Raw genomic sequence first — 25,688 nt, forward strand, 5'->3', positions numbered from 1 at the left:
AAGAAGACGACGGGCGTTTTAGATACGAGGACGTAGAAATAGAGTGTGCTGGGTTAATCGTTTCCTGTCCTGCTTCCAAGGTAGTCCAGTATAGCCTCTCATTCTGGCTGCAATGGGGGGATTGTACACGAGCCATTGAGGTCCACTGATTACTCTGTTAGTGGTAAAAGAGAGAATGCTAACGGTGGTCGACCCCATTAGGATTGTGGCTTGCGGAAAGTTGCTTAGGAGCTGTCTACGTTCAGTTTGCCTTTTGTTCATGTACCAAATGTTGCAATATAGAGCAAGAAGGAAAATTATACCGAAATGTGGTGTGGTGAGCCTTCGGGCGGATTTCTGCTTTCTTTCTTTATCTTTCGATCTCCCGGTTCTTGATTCTACATTATACAAAATTCGCATCTCGCCCGGAAGGAACGACCTCGAAGAACCTACGACCTGGCCTTCTTCTCTTCAGCCAGCTTCTTGAAGCCTTGAACCAAATCATCCCTCAGGTCCTCCCACCCCTCGACGCCAATGCTGACGCGAAGCAGCTGCTTGTCGCAGCTAGGGTCGCTCATAGCACGCCACTCAATTAAGCTCTCGACGCCACCGAGGGAAGTGGCGTGGTGGAAGAGTTCCATCTTGCTCGGCAGCCTCTTGGCGTCCTCGGCGTCCTTCAACCAGATGGCGAAGACGGGACCGAAACCGCCGGGCATCTGCTTCTGCACCCACTCGTCCTTCTGCAGACTCGCGTGGACGACCTTGTCGACGACGCTGCCGACGACGCCGCTGGGGTTGTTGCGGATCTCCTCGTCGAGCCAGCGGACGAGGTTCGTCGCGGACTTGCTCTGCCTCTCGACGCGCAGCTCGAGCGTGCGTAACGACCGGACGCCCAACCAGCCCTCCAAACCTCCCATGACGCTGCCGATGTAGCACCGTTCAACAATCAGCTCGGGAAGCCACTTCTCCGCGCGGGAAGGGTTGACCGACAACACACCGCAGAGCATATCCGAGTGGCCGCCAAAGTACTTCGTGCCGGAGTGCATGACGATGTCCGCGCCAAAGTCGAAGGGGTTCTGCAGCGGAGGCGGCGCGAACGTCGCGTCGACAGTGAGATACGCACCGACCTTGTGCGCCCTCTCGGCATAATACGCCAGGTTGCGGGCCTCACCGGTGGGGTTCAGCGGCGTCTCGATGTGCAGGACATCGCCGGCCTCAAGCTGGTCCAGCGACGCCTCGTCGATCTCGAGCTGTTTCAGCCCGTTGAGCTTGGTCAGAATGCGGATGACGCCGTGACAGCCGTGGTAACCACCGCCGATGGCCACACGCTTGGGGTTGAGGTAGACGAGCATGGCGTGGAAGGCGGACAGGCCCGAAGAGTACGTCAGGGAGGGACCACCGAGGACGGAAGACAGGACGGCCTCGAAGCGGGTCGTGTTCGGGGTCGAGTACCGAGAGTAGATGTGTGAGTCTCCTGGGGCGTTGGGCTGCTCGGGCTGTTAATCATCACGAACTTTCTCTCTCTCACTCATTCACCCCAGGACGACTCACGTCAGTGTTCTCCCCTGCCCGGAGTTCGTCCGGGTTAGGGGTGTATTTGAACGTCGTCGAGACGTGAATAGCCGGCGCGATGGCGCGGTGGGCGCTGATGCCGTCGTCGGCATGAACAGAACGGGTTGCGAGGGACAACTTCCGCAGGTCATCGGCCGGGGCCGAGCCGGGGCCGGCAGCCGGGGTGGCAGTGCCGTCCGCGGGGATGTTTGCAGCCATTTTGATTACTCTTTTATGAGGGGGCAATGCGATGGTGTGACTGCAGATAACTCAAGTGAAACTCGGGGTTGCAATCAGTAGAGGGGCAGTGATCTCCGTCGGCAGCAGAGGGCAGAGGCTGTTTAAACTACTTGGGACGCGAGTTATCGGTTTATTGACATGGATGCGTTTAGAGAGTCACCAGCAGCATGGAACCCTTTCTACCCCTCCATTACGTATATGAAGGTGGGGTCAGGGACAAACCCCGAAAACGGGTCATGGTGCGATAAGTGCATTTCGGAACAGTCTCTTCAGATATCACGTCAAAAAGCTGACCAACAATTGGAAAAAAATTGTCCGGAGCGTCTCCGCTGGTCCTCCGGTATTCGGATTGTGTGTCATTTTGCGCCCTTCGTCCGACTTGGGCCTCTAGCGTGACCGTTTGACTTCCTGATTCGCGGGTATCATCAGTCTAGCCCCAGTCCACTTGCATATTGGTCATCGCACAGCGAAGCACCTAAGCCTGAAGGTGTTAACTGTTATCATTATCATTAAGAGCTCGTCCCTGGGATATTTCGCCTCACAGGGCTCTGCTCAACATGCCTATGTCCTGCCGCCCGTGTATGCATAACGCGGCCCAGCCCTACGAGTGTGCGGGTTGCCCAACTCTAATCCTGTCATAGCGAATGCATCCTATACCCTGGACCCAACCCAGCCAGTGACGCCCAGATCCTACGCCGTCAAAAGTGTGCACAGGGTGTCGTATGTACAAATCAAGAACAAGTTGCCAGGTCGAATTAGTGGATTTCGGTAGTCTCGATCGAGGCCGCTGACTTTGGCCGCTCAATGGTGCCTAGCTCCTGGCCTCCGCTTTGAGCGCGCTTTCGTCCGGTCAGGAAGCGCGTAACGCTCGAGTTGGGAGATGTGGCGCTGGGCTCCTTATGGTCAGAGTCCCCGAAGCGCGAGAACAGACCGCGCTTGCGGCTGGGTTGGTGTCTATGATCTTCTAATCCGACGTCCTCGAAGCCCTCATCAGCGGTGGGTAGGTCTCTGTCGGATCGCCTGTCAATCGCAGAACGAGGTAGACGGGGGTATCGGGCTGAGTCTAAACTTTGGCGTGTGGGAAGATCGGACTGGGTGATGGGGGCTCGTGCTGAAATATCCTGCGCGAAAACTGCCGTGAGCATTAATGTCACGATAAAGTGCATGAGAAACAGGACGCACGAATGACCGTCTGTACGAGTCAAAAGACTCTCTTGAGATGGAGAAGTGCTCAATCTCACCGCTGTCGGTGCGAGTGTCTGTTGAGTTGCGACCGGAATTCAGGTACTTGCGCGGCCACAAGCCCTTTTCTTCAGTTGGAGATGGCTGCATGTATGCATTAGCGGTGTCTTAAACGGTAGCGGGGTGTTAAAAGAAGCATACGGGAAGATAGACTCCGCTGTCGTTCACAACTATACAGTGGTTAAGAGTCAGTGAGTTGGTCCCGTGAGACAGACCTGCCCGGACAATGGTGGGGTGTATAGGCAGGCAGAGGGAATAGCCTACCGCTCATCTTGTACTCGCCGTTGTCCTGGCTCTTGGAACTCCGTACGCTCAGCGAAGATGAAGCTTTGGAGCCAACTGTATCTTGCCTCTCGAAACCAGGTGCCGAGGGGTTTTGGGCGTCTGAATGCGCATTCCCGTCGGGAGAAAGAATGGTTGGACCCGGCCGACGGGCAAAGGGATTGCGAATGGAGGGCATGGTGGGCTAAGCTGGCGGGAACGTCGGAAAGAGCGTTCTCGAGGATCAATGTCGGGTATGGGGCGATGAAGCGCAGAATTCAAGGCAGACAATGGGTCGGATTGGTATGTAAGTAGCAGAGAGAGCAAGAGGGTATAAGAAAAAATAAAAATCAGAGACGATGTTTGAAACTGTTTTCGAGGTCCGAGGGTGATGCTGGAACCGTTGACAAAGAAATCGATCGGTGGGCCCGGAGGGGCGGGGTGGGAAGGGTAGACGGGATGGCGATGAACTATATGGGCCAATCTTAACCGTTCAGGCTAGGCCTCTGTGTATGGTTGGGTGGGTGTTGCTGAGTGTGTGCTAGTACTTGGTGTGTTGTAACTTGCCCTTGCCAGGGACCTGTCTTAGTAGACAGTCAGACGGTGGCTTGGTTGCGCGATTCAAGGTGGGATTGGTCTGGAGACAGAGACCAGGTCGCAGCTTGTGGGCGATCAATGAGGCGCAGAAGATGCAGAGATATGGATGGCGGATGCAGATGCAGATGCGAGTGCAGGTTGGATGTTTTCTGGGTAAAAGAGAAGAGAGAGAGAGAGACTAATGGGGGTTACAATGACGGGAGGAGATGGGACAGCAGTGGACTTGGATATGAGGAAGACGCAGAATATCGCCGGGCGGGAATCTGCAAGTTTTGGGCTGTGCTTTCCCATCCCTTGTCTCTGCCATGTCTTCCATCCCTCTTCCCGCTCCGAGTCTGGCACGGCAAATGGACATGGAAAGGTATGTCCACACATCCACATCCACATGCAGGAATAAACGCACTACTACCGCTCAGGGCCTAGGAGGAGGGGGCCATTTTCAGACTTGGAAATGACGAATGACCTTCCTTGCAGGTGCACCCCGTTGGATCATGAGGTAACGACACCACCTAGGCCTCTGGACCTTACCATAATCTTCAGGGTAGAGCGGACACTGGAGAGGGAGGGGGGCTTTAGGGGACCTGATTTAGTCCGAGAACCCTACTTAAGTGGATGGGTGCATCACGACCCGCGGATCACCACTCAACTCCCCCACCGTCGTCGTCGCTGTCGCCGTCGCCGTCGCCTGTTAACGTTATCTTATGTAGTAACGTAGTATGAAGGCACGGTCGTGCCCATCATTTCCACAGCCTTATTCCCTGGATGGCCAGGGAAGATACATACATGACGGGGATTCGGGAAACTGACAAACTTGGAACGAACCACAGCAGGGGGAAGGCACCGAGTCTATCGCCTACCCAGGGCTGCCAGGTGCCAGGTCACACTAAACCTGCTGTGAAGCTTTTGTAGGGCAAGGGGATCGTGGTTAGTAGGCACAATGACATGTGTTTATTCCATTGTTTCCCTGGCCGATCGGTGTGCGCCGGTACTCGATTTGCTAACTTGACTACAGCAAAACACAAGGTATCTCGGCATTAGGTAAGTTGCCCCCTGTACAAATGCCCTGCCCTCCATCCGCAATCATGGGGTGACGCTTGCCGTCATCCACTCCTCATCAACCCAGCGCCGTGTCCCCCTCCACTACGTCTTGCCTTCGCTGCCCTGATTATCCTGGCTCCAGCGGTTAAATGAACCCGCCACTCACAGCGTGTGCCAGCGTGGAGGTGCTACATAGTAAGAAGGCCGAGACCTCCTTTGTGGTTCTGGGCACTAACTGGAGTCACCAGGCCCGACTCAGAACCCAAGACCGCCCATCACCCCGTCTCCGCGGCGCTATTTACACGGAGAATGTGCATCATAGTAAAGAGATCTTGCACGGTGCAGAGTACCCCAGCTGAGGGATTCGCAAACTGTGCTCCTCGGATGCCTCGGCATCGGGCTTGAAGGATTTCGCACGATCGGCGCACCGATTTTCCTTTCTGCCCCCAAAGCCGCCGCGGACCTGCATCATGTCCGTCCAGCCGTCCCTGATTGACCGCATCGGAGCGTAATGCGCACACCGCGCCTATCAGGCGGATGGCGCTTTCATCAGCTTGCAGCCCGGACGGCCTACTACATTCCGAACAGGATTCCTCTTCAGACAAGTCGTAAGGTCCCCCGTCTTGTCGGCACCAACTCACCTCCGACTTGAACAGAACAGTATCCACGACATCTGAAATCCCGGTACTCGCTAGGGCTTATAATGGATATCGGCCGACGAGGAGACCGGCTATGCACGCCGATTTATACATTTCGGAGTCTGCAAGCACCGAATGCCCCAACAGTAGCAAATGAACGAAGCTAGACCGACATACTTGGCAACTTGAGGTTTTGAAATGTGCCCAGTCCACGGTATACCATGTGATTGTGTAATACATATCGAGCTGGCTGGCCCTTAAAGGAAACCACCCCTTCTTAACGAAATTGCTACATCCCACGAAACAGAGAGCAAGAAGCCATTTGCCATCACCTGCTACGCCAAGTGATGCATGCGGAAGAAACTAGCCCAATGAACACGCAAGATCGGCCCATCATCGTGTTGTTTTGACCAACAGCTGCCGGATTTTCAGCCCTGGCTCTCTCGTCTTCACGACGGTTTCATTCAATCTTGGTGGGGGTATCGCCACAATTAACATGGTAAAAACTTTGAGAAATCTTCAGCAAGCCAGTGCGCCCAACATTTATCATTCACCGGAATCCAAGGACACAGTAGCTCCTCGAATTGCCCAATACTTCCCACCAGGTTGGGACCCTCATCAATAGCGTGATCCGTCTGATCGCATGAATGGCCACCCAACGAACTCAGCCTGCCAAGCATAGCTTTGCAACTCCCATCAGCACAGCTGACGGCGGAGGCTCCCTTGGCCTGAGCGTCAGAGATACTGGTTTTCGCGCCCGGCACCTTGGTCATATCGGACCTTCATAAAACAACCCTGGAGAGATGGACTTTATCAGTCGGTCCCAATAACAGACAAAGGCGTTACGCGAGTGGTCAGCTGATGATTGGTTTTGCACCTGAAAGCTGGGCGTTGCGAAGCTGTCTCCCCGGCGATATCGCCGGAAGTTGGTGATCGGCAAGCAATAAAGAAAATGATCCAAGACCAGTACGGAAAATCTGCCTTGATGCGTCGTGTGTTGTTGAGTACCGCACAGCAAATCCCCTTGACTGACAACAACAAGTATGGTATTGTTATTTTAGCCGACTTCCGGCAAAACCTTGGGCCCAGCTGACCCAAATCTCCTGTGATCTTCAACAGGACCGTCAGCGGCTCAGGATCTGGCCATGGTTTGTTTCTGTAAAAGCCTGACGAACCGTATTGCTTTCATCAACTTGGACTGGACCCTGGACTTGACCAAGAGGCATCCTGCTGATCGGCGAGCAGACAAAGGAAGAGCCGGCTACTCTCACCACCCTCACTGTACTGGAATGTGGGCAACATTGTCGTCTTAATCTCAAAGACGTGGGCATTTGTGGGGGCAAACTGCTTCAAGGTAAAGTACGGCACACGAGTGAGGCATACAGGCTCTGAATTACCCCAGTGCCGATCTGATGCCTCGAAGGTATGTGCACAAAGGCAGATTAACGAGATGAAGTGCCTTTTGAAGATTATCGAGAAATTCTCTTGGATAAACACATCGACAATATGATGACATACTTGGTCTCAAAGCTCATGGCGCTTGGAATTATAGTTACGGAAGGCACGAGAGCAGACAAGCCTCACGGAATGTCAATTTGTCAACCTTAACGGCGTTTTCGCAACCTAGGCCCTCGTTCAGCAATGGGCGACAGATATTTCACTTCGCTGGGACAAGAGTAATCTCCTAGTGTCCGTGAGAAGGGGTGAGCCAGGGCAGCCGGACAAACGCATTGACTTCAAATGGGGAGTTAAAGCCGTTCAACCCACCCATTTGGCGCGGAGGCCCGTCAATTTCGATATCTTGCTGTGGTGAATAACGATGTCTGTTCTCTACAAGCATCTTTTTGGGCCACATAGTGGCGCGCTAGGCCGGCGCCATGGTCTCGAAGCAACTATGAAAAGAAGCATATGATATGATCGGCAGCCTTGACGTCCGAGCAAACCAGACGAACTGCAGTGGGATTCTAACGGCCTTAATGAGCAGAGACACTCAAACACACTCCCCCGTTGCTAGAGTCGCACTCGATCGTACACCGTCGACAACTTGCCAAGACCCATCGTTGTTTTCAGGTCGACATCGCTGCGCTCCACTCGTAATGCAATGTAATGTCGAGTAAATCCGCTCCCACATGCAGCGATATGCGGGAGTCGGACAGTAATCATTACGAGCTACGCTCTCCAGGGGCGACGGGACCAAATTGGCCCTCAGGTTTGCGCTTCGCGTTGGTTCCGTTTCTGTGTTAGATTACACGCTCTCAAGACGCGTCTTGGACTTGATGGTGAGTAGAAAGCAATGATGACTCGCTGGTGTAAACTTGAGCTCCATAAGCTCCCAATAGCTGGACAGTTTAAAGTGTCATAGAAGGTCTAGAATCAATCACGTTCGTGCCAGAACATGGATGCCTGAAGGTCTTGTATTGAAGCCGCAAACGTACATGAGCAAACAAAACGCGGAAGGGTAACTGGATAAGAGGAAGCAGTCCTCAAGGGTCCCGGTCTGAAAATCAGGTGTGGCTTGTCTGGGGAGCTTCAATCGGCGCTAAGGAATTAGCCAAGTTTTCCTGTACCGTACCTTGCATTACGCAAACGGACGTTGACAACCTCTTCCGTCGCGGCATCGTGTCTGGTCTCTTTCAAACTTTTGAAGCTCCCGCAGCTCTGAGAGGTGGCGTTACACTACAGCTCGCTTCATCATCAAGCGCCTTATGCGTTCAAGCCGAACCCAAGCATTTCAATAAGTCGATGGCGAACCCAAGACGGTTTATCAAGTGAGGACCTTTTCTAGACGCCATGAACCAAACGGTAACAGGATTAGTGTCTTGTCGCTATCCGCGACATTGGAGATCTAGATGGAGGGACAAGGGCGATCCAGACCTCTCCTATGCAGTGGACATGAGTATGGGAGCAACATTTAGTAGCAACCGACGGCCTGACTACTACCATATCCGACTTCTAATCCCACCCTAGGAGGAAGATTTTGACGGTTACGGTTGTGCCCATGCTCGCACGTCCTCTGCCGCCTCTTTTTCATTCACGCAGTTGATAATCCTCCCATCTCCACTTAGGACAACGGAAGTCGACAAGCCACTGTCGACACACATTGCCCGAGTTGAACAATGGCTCACGGGCGCCGCGGGTCTAGTCCTAGTCCAGCGCTTATCCAGGCCCAAGGCCAGGGTCTCCCGCGAGGTTGCCCATCGTAGACGTCTAGGCGTGATGTGCCGAGCTGTGTTTGCTGCTGCTATCCGTGTACATCGTTTCATACAAAATCTCCCACCGCCCGTCTGACCACTCATACCCTGGGCACTACCTCCCATCCGCGTTTTATTTCCTCTTCACCTACAGGGCTTTTCTAATATCTTTCAAGTTTTCTTGGTGCCCTTCTTAATACAAGGTTGCTCTCCTTGGCAACTTGGTTGACTAACACTCGACACCATCGGGGTCGTTTTTTTTTCCCCTTCCCGCTCGGTTGATCTTGGATATCACCTTACAACATTCACCGGTATTACAGTCACCAACTTCAGAGACCAATCATACTACTTCTTTCAGTGGGAGGACTACAGCGAATTCGTCCGACTGGGGTTCTTTCTTGATAAGCGCCACAAATCTTTGGCCTGACCGACCGCCTACCACTTACACCGTTCATCCGAACTGCTACTCACCGCATTCGATTTCAGCCCTGTCTGAAAGCAGACGAGGGGACATCCCATCTTAGGGTGGCACTTGACTTCAGTCCAAACAGAGTTTCTCTGTACTTCATCCATTCCCTCAAGAAGACGGAGCTGCGCTCCACCGCTCATTCACCTCGACTACCCACCCCCTCATCCGATTTCATTCACTTTCCTTAACTGCCAGCTCAAACATTGAGCACACCACTTGCTCAGCCAACTGAAGCCATCTTTCTATCAACACCTTAACCACCTTTCACCATGGCCCACCGAGTCTTCGTCGACTGGGAGCTGTGGCAGCAGATGACCTTCGTAAGTCCCTACAACGTTTGTCGTATCTTCTCAACTCTAACAAACCATCTTTAGGTTCTCGCCTGCTGCATCGGTATCGTGTTTATTATTGGCTTCGTCAAGCTATGGTGGACGAATCGGTTAATGGCGAGGCTCGAGATTATCGATGCCGAGAAACGTGCTCATGTATCCGAAATGGAATCTACCGGTCTGCCTCCACAGCGGAAACAATCTGAGATTCCTTTCGGCGTCCGTGCCATTCAGTCTGGTGTGGAGGTTGACGGCATTTGGATCTCACGTCCTGCAACCCCGGCCTCCGAATCTCCCCCGAATTCAGCCAGGGCCAAGGGCAAGTATGTCTCCATGGCTCCCGTCTCACCTACGTCTCCGAACCCCGATCCCTTCAGTTCTCCGACATCGTCACGTGGAAGCTATGCTCCGCAGACATATCGACCCAAGTCTATGGCCCAGCGTAACATAGGCCAGGCTGATGCCTTGCGGCGCCTTGAAGGAGACGGGGATGCCGCCGCCTATCAGACATACCAGCCCCGCGGCCACAACGAGGATCCGTATGAGTCTGGCTCAGCTGACCAACCTTCTGGATCCTACGCCGGTGTCGATGTTAGGGTGCCCATCCGCCCGCCTGTCAATCGCCATTTGAGCAACGCTCGTGGCGGCGGTGGAAGCCCTGCTGAGCCCAAGACGGGTGGCGGTGTTCGCTCCTTCAGCGGTAACCTCCAGCTTCCCAATAACGGTAAGAAGGGCTATGCTACCGTCCCTCAAACCTCACCTGGTGTTTCTCCTGGTATTGAGAATGCCGATCCTTTCGCAACCCCTGCACGCTCACCTGTTACCACGCCTCGTCCCGAGCAGAGCCTCCTGGGCTCCCATCAAGTCGAGCAAGTGACATTTATGCCTGAGGAGTACATTCCTGGTCAGGGTAGCCGTCGAAGCAGCGGTAGCGGAAGCAGCAGCAGTAGCTGAAGTGGCGTGCAGCCCTGGTAAAGCGCGATGCGATTAGGAGATCGGGATATATCAGAGAAGGTATTGGCTTGCAAAAGCTGGAAACATTCCGCTTTGCTTCATCTTCAATTCAAATTAAATCAATGTATCATATAAACCCTGCCAAAAAACAACGACAACAAGAAGAACAACAGTTGGGTAGGCGAGAAGGACTAAGGGATATGTGGCCGAAAAGGAAGGCACACGAAGGCGTTTAACGGTTTTGAAAACAATGACGGAAGAAAGACAAGCGTATGGGACATCGTGAAATCCCTCGCCAAATCCAACCTTACCTCCACCCCCCAAAATGGAAGGAGGGGAGCTGACTATCTTTAACAACGCCGATTTCAGATAGAACAACACAATAATAATCAAGTATAGTTAAAATTTACAATGCCCGATAATTTGGATATGCGTGACTATATCACAAATCAGATGAGAATACCCTGCAAACTAGTATAGAACCCTGAAAACCGAAGAGCCATTGAAAAAAAAAAAGGCATAAAAACTACCAAGCGTGCATGAAACAGTCAGCAGCCACCTGTAAAGTCATTCGTAATTTTGGCAATGGCGCTCGGCTGCCAAACCCCCCCAAGTAATGTACTTCGCCCTCTTTATCAACTCCGTTCTTCGGAGGAACCTCCGCGATTTCGGCACCGGCGCGCCGGGTATGCGAAACTCCACGTCCCTCCATGAGCCCCGCCCCTCCTCCCCTCTCGCCCCCCCACGTTGAGATGAGTGGCTCAAAAGACATGACGTGCGAGACGGAGAAGGATCCTTGGCTTTGCGGCATCTCGTTATAAGATTCTGGACTTTTCCGTATCAAACCTGGGCGATATCGCTCTTACTCACTTCCTTACTTTTTTTTTTTTTTATTGGGCGCCATCTTGGACCTCGGCTTTTGCCACATTCTGCACCTCGTCTCTCCCGTCGAAACGCACCGTCTGATCTTAGGTCATCGTGGGCCGTGAGTTTGACCTGAGAATCAAACCAAAAGCACTGTACCCCAAGACTAAGATTGCACAGAAGGATAACGGGGTAATAAAATAGTCGCAAAGATGTCTTCTACAGAGCTCCACCCCGGCACAAAGGGCTTCGCGGACGCGGCCTCGTATGATGCCTACCGGCCGTCGTATCCCCCCGAGGCGATGCAGCGGTTCCTTACTCACTTGAAGATTGCCGACGCCGCGCATGCTAATGTTCTCGACTTGGCGGCCGGCACGGGCAAGTTGACGGAGGTGCTGGCGGCGCGGCACGAGGGTTATGACATCGTGGCTATCGAGCCGCATGAGGAGATGCGCGCGGAGCTCGAGAGGAAGTCGTTGAAGGGCACGCAAGTCAAGGATGGCTTCGCGGCCAAGATCCCTTTGGATGAAGAGTGGGGTGACGCGTGTGTTGTTGGACAGGTTGGCTGCCCCCCCTTTTCTTTGCAGTTACCTCTGGACCAGGAGAGATAGGACATAGTACCAACGGGTAGACTGGAGAGCGTTGGATAAAAGGAAGGCTGACTCGTTTTTATTCGCAGGCTTTTCACTGGTAAGTTGAGGTTGGGATGATAACGACATCACTTGGCAGCTACTGAGCGACGCAGGTTCGCGAAAGAGGAAGCTCTGAAGGAGATTCACCGCGTATTGAGGCCGACAGCCGTACTGGGATTGATCTGGAACATTGAAGACTGTGGGTTTCTTCTTGAAACAACAGAATCCCTATTGACAAGATCAGAAAACTAAGAAAATCTACAGACAACAAACCGCAACATTGGCATGCTAGCACGTCCTGGGAACAGTCTCTGAACGAACTCGTCTTTAGCCTCGGGTCCGACGGGCAGCCCCGCTTTCGCGACTTCGTCTGGAAGGACATCTTTGACCGTCAGCTCGATCCAAACCCTCTGAAGGCTGTCGCCAACATCGTACTCGAGGGTGGGCGCAGAATGCCGCTCTTTAGCGTTCCCGTCGGCGAGGAGAAGGTGCCGTTCACCGTCTGGCTCACCCCCGATGCGGTCTGGAACCGCATTCGTACGCTGAGTCAGGTTGCCGTGCTGGAGGGCGAAAAGGCCAAGGCTTTCAAGGACAAGTTTGATGAGATTTTGAGTCGAGATACTGTCGAGAGGAACGAGAAGGGTGAGGTCGCGCTGCACGGGGTCACGTATTTTGCCTGGACTTCGAGGTTGTAGTTTTGGCGGGCATCTCATGACTGCGGAAGTAACAAGGAACTGCTGGATGGGTTGAGGGTATATTCATTTCTTGATAGATTTTTGTAGCAGCGCCTCTGAGTAATATTTGTAGACGCATTTGCCCCAGAACTTCCGTCCTCCGCATGAGCCTTCATCCGTCGTCACTTAAGAGTCTGCAGAAATGTACATAACTAGAAACAACCAATCAGTCTGAAAAGTTTCAAAATGGGTTAGTCAGCTGAGCTCACCATTGTTTCCTCTCACGAACGCGTCGCCATATGCCCGCCTCTTGACGCCGTTGACGTACTCCTCCGTCTTCTCCAGCGCGATGTTCATGTAGCCGTCGACCGACTGCAGCTCACCTGTATAGACTGTCAGTCAACCATTCCACTACTGTAGACATGGCTGCGTCTTGCAGTGCCCTAATTAGGTGATGGTCGGGGTGTGGTTACTCACCCTTGTAGACGACGCCCGAGTTGAGCTTCACTGTGACGGGGTTGCCGATGATGTCGCTAAGGAAGCTGGAGGGGTCCTTGCCCTCGCCCTGGCTGATGTTACCGTTCTCCATCGTAAGAGTAGTTGCGTAAATGTGAGAGGAAGTTAAGGGAGCGTTCGGTGCCTGTCGGGTCGATGTTGCGCGGGTGAGTGAGTGAGTGAGTGGATGAGGCTGATGGATCTTGGTCTTGGGTCGTTGAAGATGTTCGAGATTGCTGGCAGCTGGCGGTGATGCGGTTGCCGGCCCGAGTGGGGCAGACAGGTACCCGCGTACCTCATTCGCTGGGGGGAGTGTTAGTGCACCGGACCACCTGGGGCGACCTGGAAGCCCAGGCACCAGGGTGGTTCGCACTGTAAGGCTACCCGAATGGCGCACACCCCACCCTGTGAAATGTGCAGAGTAGGCAACTCCTGGTGGGGTCCAACAATCAATTCTTGCGCACTCACCACAGAAACACACCACGGCGACACCCACCCCCCCAAATTCAAACATAATGCGTGGGCGCCTTTTTTCCTGTGGCATTGCCATGATGCTTTTGCCCGCCGCCTCTTTTCTTCGGGCATAGCCTCCGAACTTCCCGTCTTCTCTCCTGACTTTCGAATATTTTCCGGTTATAAAATCTAGTTATAACCTACGCACACTCACTCACACGAACATCTTGTGCTTAGTCGTCGTATCCCTACAACCTTGTCGCATCGCGTTTGCGAAGTAGATTGAATTTTCCCCAGGCCTGACATCTCAACAATTCCTGTTCAACAATGGCCGACGCAGCGAAACCGAAGAAGCGCTTGCCATTCAAGCCCACCGCTTTGCGTCAAAAGTCCAACCCGAAGCCGGTGTCAAAGAGCGATGACGAAGATAACGATGACGGATCCAATCTATTCAACCGCGGTGCCAGCGTCTTCGAGCAGGAGCTTCAAGAACAAGAGAGGCGCATGAAGCGCAAACAGACTGAGCGAGAGAAAATCTCACAAGTGTCTACAGTAGGAAATGGCAGAAACTCTCCATCAAGGACGAGCCGTGACCAGATCAAGACTGGCAACTTTGAAGATGACGATGAGGATGCCAGGTACACTCACCAGCAACCGCGTTACGCTACCCACCTTGTTACTAACATATCCTACCACAGAGAGCCAGGCACTCCGCCGTCAAAACGCTCGCGAACCAGCGACGACTCGCCCGAGTCAAGAATCAGGCACTCGCCCTCTAAGCGCGACGATGCCGAGACGCCCTCTAAGCGCATGACACGTGCCGCAGCTTCCCGAACGCCGCGGAAACAGGAGCCGTTACCATCTAAGCCTGTCATCTCGATTGACGATAGCGACGACGACGACGATGAAGACGACATCTACGACGCCTCGCCCATCCGGCAACCACGCCGGCAGAGCTCGCAACGCGATCCTTCGCCACTGGTCATAGACGATGACGACGACGATCCCTTTGAAGTCAAAAACAATGCGGGCGCAGAGGAAGAGGAGGACGATGATGACGATGACATGGCCGAATACGTCCGGCAAGCAAAAGCGCGCAAAGAAGCAATGGAGAAGCAAGCCAAAGAGAGGGAGGCGGAAACAACAGAAACGGTCAACATCTTTGTTACGTCAGAAATCCCTGGCGCAGGCCAAAGACAGTTCCGCTTCACCCTCTCGAAACCACTCAAGGTCCTTCGCAGCGCTTGGATCGACGTTCACAAAGGCCGTGTAGACCTCCCGCCAGAGGAACTGTCGGGCGTCTTCCTCGCCTGGCGTCGCCACAGGCTGTATGATCTGACGACATTGCGCAGCCTCGATCTCCCTGGAGAGTACCGCAAGTGTACAGGCGACTACGACGGCTTCAAAGACGGCTGGACAAACGTGCACCTGCAGATGTGGACACAAGAGCTATGGGACGAGAATGAAAGACGGGTGGCCCGGCAAAGGAGGCACGATCTCGGGGAATTTTCCGATGACGAGGGAGAAGGCGGCGGCGGCGGCGGTAGTGATGCCGCGGCTGAGGCCGAGCAGGAGGAGCAGAAGATCAAGGTCTTGCTCAAAACCAAGACGGACGAACCGCTCAAGACCTCAGTCAGGCCGTCCACGACCATTGGTACCCTAATGGAGCTGTTCCGCAAGATGCGTGGGCTGGCGCCCGACGCGCCCATCACCCTTATGTTTGATGGTGACGAGCTCGAGGAGAGCCAGACGGTCGAGGAAGCCGACATTGGCGATATGGAGACGATTGAGGTCTACTTAAAGTGACCTAATCGATTGTCCAAAGGTTATGGTGAGCAATCAATGGTCTCTTGTTTTCTGAGAGTATGGGGGTTTTAAGGGTTTGGAATTCATTTGAGATACCCGGGGAGTTAAAGTGGCTCTCTCAAGAGAATATGTCTTCTTCGGTTTTTTTTTTCTTAATCCCTCTTCTATTAAACAAAAGCGTAGGGCAACGAAGTAAAAGTTATCATACCTCATATGACCTAATTTATCTCGTGTTTGACGGTCTTTTATACGCGTCATGGGCAAAAGTTGTAAAAGTGGCTCAGAAAGGGGTTTCTTCTCCCCGCCACAGTACACACGTATACACATTTCAAACACCAAAGAAAAAGCTAACAACTCCAGCATAATGTCCGTCATTCTGTCATCCTGGCCAGGATAGCTATTCTCTCTATTGTGCGCTTGATAAAATAAAAAGTCATGAAAGGCATCTGTTTGAATCCCCGCTAACCATCGCCAAATCCATAGCAAGTCCCTGAGTACGTCATTCACTCCGCCATTCCTCCTCAAGGCCTTGCAGTACCTACTCCCTCATGCGTTGCGGACAACGTCTTTTGTTATTTTGTCGTCGCTGTCAATCGTGCCATTCTCTGCAAGAAGAGCACTTCGCCTCCGGCTTGTCTCCAGCCACCCACCATGTGAAGCCGGCCCGGTTCCGCCGGGTCTGCGCCGCGAAATCATCCTTGTTCTCCTCCTTGGCCTCGTTATCCTCGGGGTCAGCGTATTCGTCGTTGCGCGCCTGGATGCTAAAGTATCGGCTGGCATTGTATTTCTCTCCCAGCCGCTTGGCGACGTCGTTGGCCTCGTTGAGGGAGACAAGACGACGCTTGTCTGGGAAGCGCTCGAGGATGGAACTTGCAACTTCCCATACCTGTTGCTTTCCAGAAGCAGTCTTGAACTTCCTGTGAATATCCTTCTCGCCGTCTTTATCAATGAATGTCTTGATGTTGCGGTTGACGAGGGAGGAGGGATCTTTGTCGTTGTTGTACGAACTAAAGGAGAGGGTGATTGCCTGCGGTGCGGCAAGCTTCTCGCCAGTGACCTCTTCGCGGGCAATTTCGGCAGGGGTGCGACCAACAGCATTCTCTCGGTACAAAAGCTTGGGTTTGTAGTCCAACAGAGCCTTAGTTAGGACTTTGTTGCGTAGCATGACAGCAGTGTGGAGGGGTGTGTCGCCCGCGCCGTTGAGCATTTCCAGCTCGGAGCCCTCAGAGTGCTCCAAGATCAAGTTAAGCACCTCCAGTATCTGCTCATCACAGCTGTACTTCCTGTTCCAGTTGACCTCATATGTGTTGCAGACAGTTGTGAGCCACGAGTGCAACGGTGTGGTACCGCTTTCATGCAGGTTGTTGCGCTGCTGAAACAAATGAGAGATAATACTAGAGTCAATGAGATCCAATACAGGACTGAGCCGGTCGGCCTTAGGGTAGCCACTCAGAGCGGCATGGATAATGTTGTCACCCGTATTGTTTCGGGTCATCTGATTTGCGCCTGCCTTAATGAGTATTTTGGCAAGATCAAGTCTACCAAAGTAGAAGGCCAGCCATAGGGGCGTATCCCCAAGGGTTGACTTGTACTCAAGGGAATTGGGGCAGGCTTGGACAAGATACTTGACAAGCTTGCTGGTTTCCTCGCTTGGGGTCGCCATGATAGCACAATGAAGAACAAGCTCATCTGAGGCCAATGTTAGCACAGAACGGCCACGGGTAGGTTGATATGCTTACTCTGGATACCTAGCCATGTAGAAACGGCTCGGTCATATCCTCCAGGAGATTGAATGAGGTGCTTAAACCTATGGTCTTCACGAGCTGCCTTAGACTTTCCAAAGTCGGTGTAATGGCGATGGGGTGCATCGCTGAGGAACCACTCTACACTTGAAAGGCTGCCCTCGAGGGCAGCATGGAGAAGCGGCGGCGTTTTCATTCCTGTGGACCGTACAACCATGTTACGCCCGGCTGTTGCCCAATCCTTTCTGTGATATTGTCAGAATACCTTCATTCGTCATCGCAGTCTACTACTTGCCTCTTCTTTCCATATACTGTTAAGCCTTGGTAGTACCTCGACTTCTTCTTCATCTCCACGCCACTCTTTTTAACAAGTTCATCGAGCGGAATACCCGCTCCAGTTCGACCGATGATTTCAGCCAGTGCTGTCGTCTTCCCATGCTTGACAGCCCAGAGGAAATCGCCTTCTGGAAAATCGAACCGTCCGCCAGTATCCTCGTCATCCTGGCTGCCATCGATCAGCTTCTGGCCGGCAAAATGGATCGCCATGTCGAGAAGCGTCTTTAGACCTGTCATATCATCCGATCTCAGAACGTATTGGAACAAAGTTCCGAGGGCACGATGATTGTCGAAGTCTGTTTGACCTCCAATCTTGAAGTGTCTGACCTGTCGAGTTAGGAAATCAATGGGCTTAACGGTGGATTTCACCTGCATTGACACTTGGCCGATATTCTCAATCGTGAACTTTTTGTCGACGATTTCTGAAACAATCTTGGGCTCATCAGTAGAATCTGCATCGCTTTCATACGAATCTTCATCCTCCTCATCTGAACCACCAGTATCCAGTTTGTATCGAGTTGTTTCTTTCTCTTCAGGAGAATACTGGGCCATGACAATCTCTAGAATCGCCAATGCGACTTCGAAATGGCCGCGAAGGAACGCCAAGGAAAATGGCGTGTTGTCCGTGTGATCACTGACCGCAATCTTTAATGGTGGCTCATCTTGATCCTTACCCCAGGCTTGTAGTGTAAGAGCCTTAATCTTGTCAATATTGCCAGTCCACGCAGCTTCGAAACTGTCCATTATTAGTAGATGTAAAAGAGGCTGCCAGTGGCCGAATGAACTTACAGATCCAAGTATGCGGCCTTGCTTGTTTCCGTAACATCGGTGACGCCCCTAAAAGAGATGATGTGCTCATATGGTACTGGCTTCTTCTCTTCAGGTGGCGTAGTACTCCTTGAGTAGTTCTCTGGGGGCTTGATATCAGGGTAAAGCTCCTGGAATGTCTTTCCGCCCTTTGATAAGATAGACTTTTCCACTTCCTCAAGAGCTGCAATAACCTCCTTGATGGCTGCCAACTTCTCAGGAGCGCCCTTGAGCTCCGCATTTTTCTTCTTCTTTTCTTCCTGATCTTTCTTCTTCGACTCGTAAGTAGATTTCTGCAATTTGATGTCTTCAGAAACCATCCAGTGCTGGTAGGTCCCGTCTTCGTATTTCTGAAGATAATTGTCCATTCCTACAGGCAAAACTGGTTTGTTATCAGTTCGGTTCTCCCCTTTGTATTTGCGAAGATTCTCCAGCTGTTGTCGAACAAGATCAAGTATTGTCTGTCCCTTGTTGTATCTTCTTTGCCATTCATCGTCAATGACTTGGTGAGATTCGGCCGTCAAGGTGTTCGGGTCCGCGCCATTCTCAAGCAGCCTGAGGGCAATCTCGGGATTGGTACAACCCTTTATGGCGACAATTAAAGGTTGTGTCGTTGAACGATTGAACATCTTCTGATTTTCCTCGTATGAGCGCAATTGGTGTGACGCCTTAGAAAACTTGACGGCCTTCAGCCATGTATCAAAGTCGATTTGCTGGTTGGCGCCAGCTTCGAGCAACCTGAGGACCAAAATCGAATCGCCGTTCTCGATAGCTGTATGAATGGGAGCAATTGCCTGAGGATTCCAATATTGGTTTCCCATAACCATGTGGTTAATCGCCGTCTTGAGTCCAGTTTTGTCGTTCTCCCAGAGCGTGTCGATCATTTCCTGATTGCCATTTTGCACGTAGCGATGGAATGCCGTGCAACCATTGAGGTCAGCCTGTGACGAGGTAGCGCCGAGTTTCAAAAGTAGAAGAGCCATGGACTTGGCCTTCTCAAGAGGGAGTGACAAAGCCAGTACAAGCGTAAGAATAGCCGCTGTTGGCTGTTTCTCTGAGTCAAGAAATTTGACTGGAAGGAGAGCATCGCTTCCAAATTCGCAGAGGGTCTTCACAGCCTCCTCGTGTCCCTCGGAAATGGCAAGGTGAAGAGGCGAGCAAGGAACGTCCCAAGCCAACACGTCGACCTTATAAAAGTCCGGCTCGTCGGTCGACTCCTCCTCAAGAATGAGGTCTTCTTTACTCTTCTCCTCGTCGCCCTTGACGTTGACAAAAGAGCCCGTAACCATCGAGTCTGCTTCAGTATTGCCGGCCTCGACCATGTCGATATCGGAGTCTTCCACATCAGATCCCTGCTTGTCATGATCATCCAGAACCATGTCTTCATCGTCTTGAGACGAAATGTTTTGCGAAGTAGCATGATCCTTCAGTTTGTTTCTCTCCTTACGGCGGCGATCCTGCTTTTCTTCTTCCTCTTCCTCATTGGCAACACTCTTCTCCATTAGGATCTTGATCATCTCCACGTTGCCACGCTCGGCGGCGAGATGAAGCGCAGTCCGACCATCGGCCAGTCGGGCAGTCAGCCTAGACCCATGCTCCACGAGACAACTCACAATTTCTGGCGTGGAACTAATGACGGCAAGATGTAGGGGCGATCTTCCAGTGTAGTCGCGCTTGTTCAGATCAGCGCCTTCCTGAGATAGCCAATCCATGACCTCATTCAAATCGCCGTCAACAATGCTCTGACAAAGCCGTGCCGTGTTTCCAACATAGGCCATATCTGTCCAGTCGTCTTGGGTCAAAGGGTTAAAGGAACCAATTTGCTGTCGGCCAGGATCGTCGATAAGAAACGTGACTTTGCCAGAGATGTAGATCTCGGCTTCTTTTTCAGCTACCTCAATCTCCTCAGGAGTCACTGGCGTCGGGCAAGATCCACAGCAGTCTTCAATAACGTCTTCGACACGGCCAAAGAAGGCAGGATGTCTATGAAGGTAAACTTCTCTCTCTTTGGGTTGGTTCCACTCCGCATTGAGAACTAGTGCAATCGTCAGCTGGTTGGTAAGATACGCAGGTCGTGAGGCTCACGGAGATCTCGGGTGTAACACAGCTTCTCAATCTTCTTTGCGTGGAAGCTAGTTCGGTTAGCGTAATGCTTCCATGTTCATCATGGGCTCCAAACATACTGTTGACCATAAGGAACTGTGAAGGTATGATAGTTGGATACATCATTCTCGTCGACCCAGTCTGCAACTTCATCCTCATGACTGTCCTTGATGTTGCCATGCAATTGATGGGGGTTGTAGCGATTTGCCGCTGGGCGTCCTCTTTCCTGTCTGCGCTTGTTGAGATATTCTTCACGGACAGAAGATGTGGGAAGTCTTTCCAAAATCAGAAGCCTTGCAAGGCCAAGGGTCCTCTGAAAACTCCGCTCAAAGATGGTGGGATCAATGCGGCTGCGGTCGAGCTCAGGCCAATAGACCTCGAAGTTGCGGTGACTGTACTTGGACAGACGATTCTCATATGAGGGACTTCGGCGGGTGAGATCGATATGATTGATCTGGGTGATGAAGCTTCCCAAGGCTCTAGGGGTTACCCATACTTGCTTACCGTCATAAGCACCACCAGCTGCGTCGATGTCAAATCCAGTCAAGATCTAGAGCTCATTAGGTTTCTGTAAAAATGTGCACGGTATATACAAATGGAGGTAAGAAGAGCGAGCAGCATACCTCTCCAATGGACTTGTACACGCGCAAAACGATCTGAATAACTTGTTAGTTTTTGCGGGAAGTACGCTGTTAATTGCATGCTCACTTGAATGTGGCGAGTGGGATATTGAGACGCAATAGTAATGGCGTATTTTGTGCGCACGACTGTGACCTCAGTTAAAATAGCATCTCGAACTGCGGCTTCAATCTGTTTGATCTTCTCAATGGCCTGGTCATGGGTAAGGCCATAGAGGAAGAGGTCGACATCAGATGCTGGGCAGAATTTCTCGTGGTAGTATTCTCTCAGCTTCCGCTTGGTGGTGTTAAACTCGGTGGGGACAGGCAAGAGAGTGTTGATAACGGATGACCCAGCGGCAACGACATTGTCCCAGTTCAAGTCGACAAGAGACGATTCTGAGAAGACATTGAAGTTCTTCTGAAAGTCTTTCAGTGAGGAGACTACAGCAGGAGAGCCATTGGCTCGGCGCTTGTCATCGGGAAGCACCATGATGTATCGGTCTTTCTCCTCTTGAGTTTCAGACGCAAGAAAACGGGCGCGGGTTTTGATATTCTTAGTATTCTCATTGAACAATGGAACAAGATTGATGTACGGGTCATTGAGAGCTGGATTTCCACGGTCTTGAGCGAAGACTGATCTGAGTTGGGCTTCGTACTTGCGGTAAGGCTCCATGATCTCGACCATTTTTGTCTCTGGGTGGTCGTGAATGTAGTTGACCAGCTCCGTGTGAGGAACCGGCAATCGCTGAAGCTCTGGCAGAGACATGTTGATATCGTCTTTGCTTGATGGTTTTTCTGTGTAGAACTGGTGAGAAGGATGATGGAAGATGGTAGCTTCACCCAGTAACTGAAGAGGCCTGGATGTGGAATGTGGCTCGGCTTTCTGTTGAGCGGCTACAGATGTCAAAGTTAAATGGACAGAAGGGGAGCAAGCGAGCTGGAGGAATGACAGAACAAATAATAGACCTGTACCGATTGACAGATGGCAGGACAGAGAGGGCAAAGAGTTGGAAGGAGGCAGATGCCAGTGGGAGTGAAGTTGAGGCAGAACTAGAGAGAGGATTTTGAAGCTGTCTTATACCAATTCGCACATCTGCAGGAGAGCTGAAGCCCTCACCGTTTGTTGACAAAAAGAGGGGACATGATCTTCTGGGTGAAATCTAAGCTCAGGTGAGGAAATACATGGCAAGCGAGAAGATCTACCTTGCTGCTCGCCATCAATTGCGTCTCTTGGAAAGTACCTCACATTTGCGACACCGCTGCACTGCAAAGGAAGGAATTCAGCCCCTCCGATGGCTGCGACGCCAAGGCTTCAGACCCTGAAGTACCCTGCCTCCAGTTCGTGCATGGAAGCTGCTGTCAGTGGCTTGTGAAACCCTGCCGCATCAGGCACAAGACGCGCTGGAACGAAGGCCAGAGGAGGAAAAGACGCGGAACAGGGGGGTATGCTGCCTAAATCGTGGAGAGCTTTTGACACGAAGTCTGGTGACCTGCAGGGTACCCCACCATTTCGAACCTGCCGAGCACCGCTTGAGCCTGCTGATGCCTGCCTGGACAATCAACGATTGACTCAACCATAACTTTGCCCCAGCTCGAGCCTCATGAAAGACGTAGAAAAGCTGGTTGTAGCCTAGAGTATGTGTTGGATCGCCCAAATTGCTCAAATTTCGGTTTCGTCACAAATTTGTGATGGCTTCAGGCTCGTGCAACACTTACCCGACTTGGTCCGACCTGGACTGTCTAGCGTAGGTTCGCCACTTGATCTCCAGGCAGAACGGTGGTCTAGACTGTGAGCTTCAACATATTGCAATCCTTTCAGACGGCCATTCGATACGGGATTCAGCCCCTCTTTCTTACTCTCTTACCAGATGAAAGCGATCCTTACGAATACTCTTATTTTCTGCTAAGCCTTGGTCCGTAGAGGACTCACATCTCTTGCTCATTCCAATTTCGCAATCTTGTCATGATACACTTCCACCAGCATCTGAGTGGAGGACAACGATCTTCAGTTGGCGTTATGATTCTGGCAATTTTCATCAACTATAACAGTCGCATGCAATTCGTCAAAACCTCGTTTCTAGGCCAGCTATGGTTATGCATAGCAACAACTTACGTCATGCGAGGTTTAACGGTGTTTGCAGAGTTTTACTTACCACCTTTACGTATAACCACTACCATGGGATCTTTTATATGTTTGATCATGTCACTTATAAGACGAATTAACTAAGTTGTACAGAGATGCAAGGTTCAACAATTTATTGTAAACTCGCGATTGCCTTGAAGACCCACCTCCATTAGACCGAGTTCATATTCGGTAAGAGGCTTCGTTGCCTTCCTTCTCTGTGCCTTGAGAAAGACCAACTTGACCTTTGGACAACAGCATCATTAAAGATCTCAACCATGGTTGGTGCACCGTTGTTTCAAGTATGAAGGCTGGCTTAAATCCTACTACGAGAGCCGTGGCGAGAGCTCTCAGGAGTCCGCTTGGGATGGCGGGGGACGGGCGCAGAAATCTCGTAGACGCCGGAGATATCAATCAGCACGGTCAAACTGTTCTACATAGATGCGATAACGGCAAAATTCGAACCCAATGCGCCGATTCTCGTATTTTTGTTAAAAAAGCGCTTGATACGCCTTCAAATAAGTACAAAGATGAAGAGGTATAAGGCATTATAAATTGTTTGACCAAAGGTTTCCCGCGATTCACGTGAATGACTGCTTGTATGTTTGCGCCTTAGCAAGGCGGGGACGATCCAAAGGCAAAGTCTTTGCTCACTCAACTTCCAGCTAAGTTTGGCGAGTACGCCTGTAGTTTGTTGAGGGGAGTAAGCAAGAGAAGAAGCTTGTGGGGATAAAGGCAATCTGAATGGGTCTTAGGATGTGGAGTGCGTCATGTGGCTAACGAAACGTCAGCTGCTAACTTTATCAACTAAAACAACATTTGCCAGGACGATGGCTTCATGAAGTTCACACTAACCCTGCAGCCACCAAAGGTTGCGGGTTACTGAGACCTTACTCATCCTGTTCTATATTTCTAAGCGCATGGTTTGGACGAGAACCAATGGAAATAAAACCTGGGAGATGATTGCTTCTACGAGACTACCTTCTTAAAGAACCCCGACTAGAGCTTGAACTTGTCGTGAAAGCATTCAGTTGTTAGAACTACCCCGCAATAGGCGAAGTGAAGGCAAATGAGCCAAACAAATAAGCTAGCAAATACTCGTATCTATTTAATTTACGATTCCCAAGTTTGTGGCTTCAATATAGACATTATCCTTTTAAATACGTGGAAATAAAAATCATGGTTCAATTTATTGAATGTGACATTGTTTTGTCGTGAAAATAACTTGAGCCAACATTGTCATGCACCCAATGCTTGGAACGGCTTATCGCTTAAGACCAGCGCTGTTTGAAGGTCGCAGTTAACGATCAAATCCATATGGAGAGCATGAAAGCCCTTATGCCGGTGCGTAGTTACGCTGCGATTGAAGTTCCAGGTATACCTAGGACAGTTCTCGTGGAGAAACTCTGGATATAAATTCAATTGCGTGTAAGACCAAAAAAAGAGTCAACCCCACTTGCTTTCAGTGGGGGTGGCTTTTTTTACATGGCTTTTAAGCTCACATGGTGTCGTTGAACCTGGCTCTAGGACGTCATTTAATGATGATGTGCTGGCGGCGACGATTGTAAGCTGATCCTTTATAGCATGGGCCCACGTCCACTTTCACCGGTCGGTCTGAACTCTAGGAACCCCGGAGATGGCAACTTAAAGCATGCCGGCAGCAGGACCAGCAATCGGGGAAATACGCCGGAGCATAACAGAGCGGGATGTGGACACCGGCGTTGGAGTGGATATCTTACGGATACAAGGACCGGGACGCCAAGAGAGCCGCCGGCAGCGGTGATCCGATTTCACGGCATGTGGCATGTGGCATGGCGGAGGCCAAGACGAAGCTCAACAACTCAAGGCCTTACCAGCGGCTGATCAGGGATAGATGGCAGGGGAGTCCCTCTAAGCGGGTCATCTAAGCCTTGGCCTTGTGGGGGCATTCCTGTTTCATTTCCTAGGGCCACAAGTCCTGACGTAGTTGACCAATCTCACTTGGCAAACCAGGCCACATCTGGCAGGGCACATCAACAACTCATTCAAAAATTCATTCAAATCATCAGCAGCTTGCCGCGGCAGCTGGGGAGGGGGCTTTTTTAGTACGACCTTCTACATATGATGTGTCCATATGTACGTCAAAGCATGTACCTTTTTCGCAGGCCTCCCATGCACAGCGCATCTCCAATCCACCTTTTCTGGACCATTGAATCTCTAGACTCTCTACGTAGTAAGTTTTTTGCTATGCTTTGCAGCTGGCTTCTACGCAATCAAAAATAGCCCCAAAACCAGGGTTACATTGTCTGGTCTCCGACTGGAACGATGCCCGGGAACCACCTGCAGGCATGGAACGGTGTGCTTGCCAAAAACAAGCTGGTAGGAGCTTTGGCCACTCATCATCCCAATCCAAGACACCAACAGGAGGGGAGCTGACGAGTGCGTTGACCTTGGCAACATCGAGAAACAGAGGCGCCAGCTGAGAGGCAAAATGGGTGACGATGAGTGGAACACCCGCCTCCTTCGAACATTTACTCAATGGACGGATGTAAGTAAGCCAGTCGTA

The 25,688-nt window shown here is 51.6% G+C and overlaps 7 protein-coding genes across 7 annotated transcripts; 3 read left to right on the forward strand and 4 right to left on the reverse strand.

Moving 5' to 3' along the window:
* Positions 1-428: 428 nt before the first annotated feature.
* Positions 429-1,749, reverse strand: CTRU02_208730 (cystathionine gamma-synthase; the record flags this gene model as incomplete). Its single annotated transcript, XM_036724855.1, has 2 exons — positions 429-1,466; positions 1,531-1,749. 2 exons carry the CDS (start codon positions 1,747-1,749, stop codon positions 429-431), a joined length of 1,257 nt encoding a protein of 418 aa, XP_036583487.1.
* A 776-nt stretch (positions 1,750-2,525) lies between these two features.
* CTRU02_208731 (uncharacterized protein) lies at positions 2,526-3,472 on the reverse strand (the record flags this gene model as incomplete). Its single annotated transcript, XM_036724854.1, has 4 exons — positions 2,526-2,891; positions 2,953-3,096; positions 3,154-3,182; positions 3,277-3,472. The coding sequence occupies 4 exons, from the start codon at positions 3,470-3,472 to the stop codon at positions 2,526-2,528; spliced, it is 735 nt and encodes a 244-aa protein (XP_036583486.1).
* Positions 3,473-9,475: 6,003 nt separating this feature from the next.
* CTRU02_208732 (uncharacterized protein) lies at positions 9,476-10,489 on the forward strand (the record flags this gene model as incomplete). Its single annotated transcript, XM_070205135.1, has 2 exons — positions 9,476-9,526; positions 9,581-10,489. The coding sequence occupies 2 exons, from the start codon at positions 9,476-9,478 to the stop codon at positions 10,487-10,489; spliced, it is 960 nt and encodes a 319-aa protein (XP_070061210.1).
* Positions 10,490-11,565: 1,076 nt separating this feature from the next.
* Positions 11,566-12,680, forward strand: CTRU02_208733 (putative SAM dependent methyltransferase; the record flags this gene model as incomplete). Its single annotated transcript, XM_070205136.1, has 3 exons — positions 11,566-11,914; positions 12,089-12,184; positions 12,250-12,680. 3 exons carry the CDS (start codon positions 11,566-11,568, stop codon positions 12,678-12,680), a joined length of 876 nt encoding a protein of 291 aa, XP_070061211.1.
* A 234-nt stretch (positions 12,681-12,914) lies between these two features.
* Positions 12,915-13,248, reverse strand: CTRU02_208734 (U6 snRNA-associated Sm-like protein LSm6; the record flags this gene model as incomplete). The annotated part of the gene is made up of 2 exons (XM_036724851.2): positions 12,915-13,042; positions 13,137-13,248. The coding sequence occupies 2 exons, from the start codon at positions 13,246-13,248 to the stop codon at positions 12,915-12,917; spliced, it is 240 nt and encodes a 79-aa protein (XP_036583483.2).
* Positions 13,249-13,934: 686 nt separating this feature from the next.
* Positions 13,935-15,413, forward strand: CTRU02_208735 (uncharacterized protein; the record flags this gene model as incomplete). Its single annotated transcript, XM_036724850.1, has 2 exons — positions 13,935-14,245; positions 14,306-15,413. The coding sequence occupies 2 exons, from the start codon at positions 13,935-13,937 to the stop codon at positions 15,411-15,413; spliced, it is 1,419 nt and encodes a 472-aa protein (XP_036583482.1).
* Positions 15,414-16,002: 589 nt separating this feature from the next.
* Positions 16,003-21,787, reverse strand: CTRU02_208736 (ankyrin repeat protein; the record flags this gene model as incomplete). Its single annotated transcript, XM_036724849.1, has 8 exons — positions 16,003-17,102; positions 17,153-17,400; positions 17,451-18,227; positions 18,281-20,333; positions 20,384-20,430; positions 20,482-20,951; positions 21,025-21,057; positions 21,110-21,787. The coding sequence occupies 8 exons, from the start codon at positions 21,785-21,787 to the stop codon at positions 16,003-16,005; spliced, it is 5,406 nt and encodes a 1,801-aa protein (XP_036583481.1).
* Between the last annotated feature and the right edge of the window lie 3,901 nt (positions 21,788-25,688).

This window comes from Colletotrichum truncatum (assembly GCF_014235925.2).
Source record: "Colletotrichum truncatum strain CMES1059 chromosome Unknown Contig_0005, whole genome shotgun sequence".
Classification (NCBI taxonomy): domain Eukaryota; kingdom Fungi; phylum Ascomycota; class Sordariomycetes; order Glomerellales; family Glomerellaceae; genus Colletotrichum; species Colletotrichum truncatum.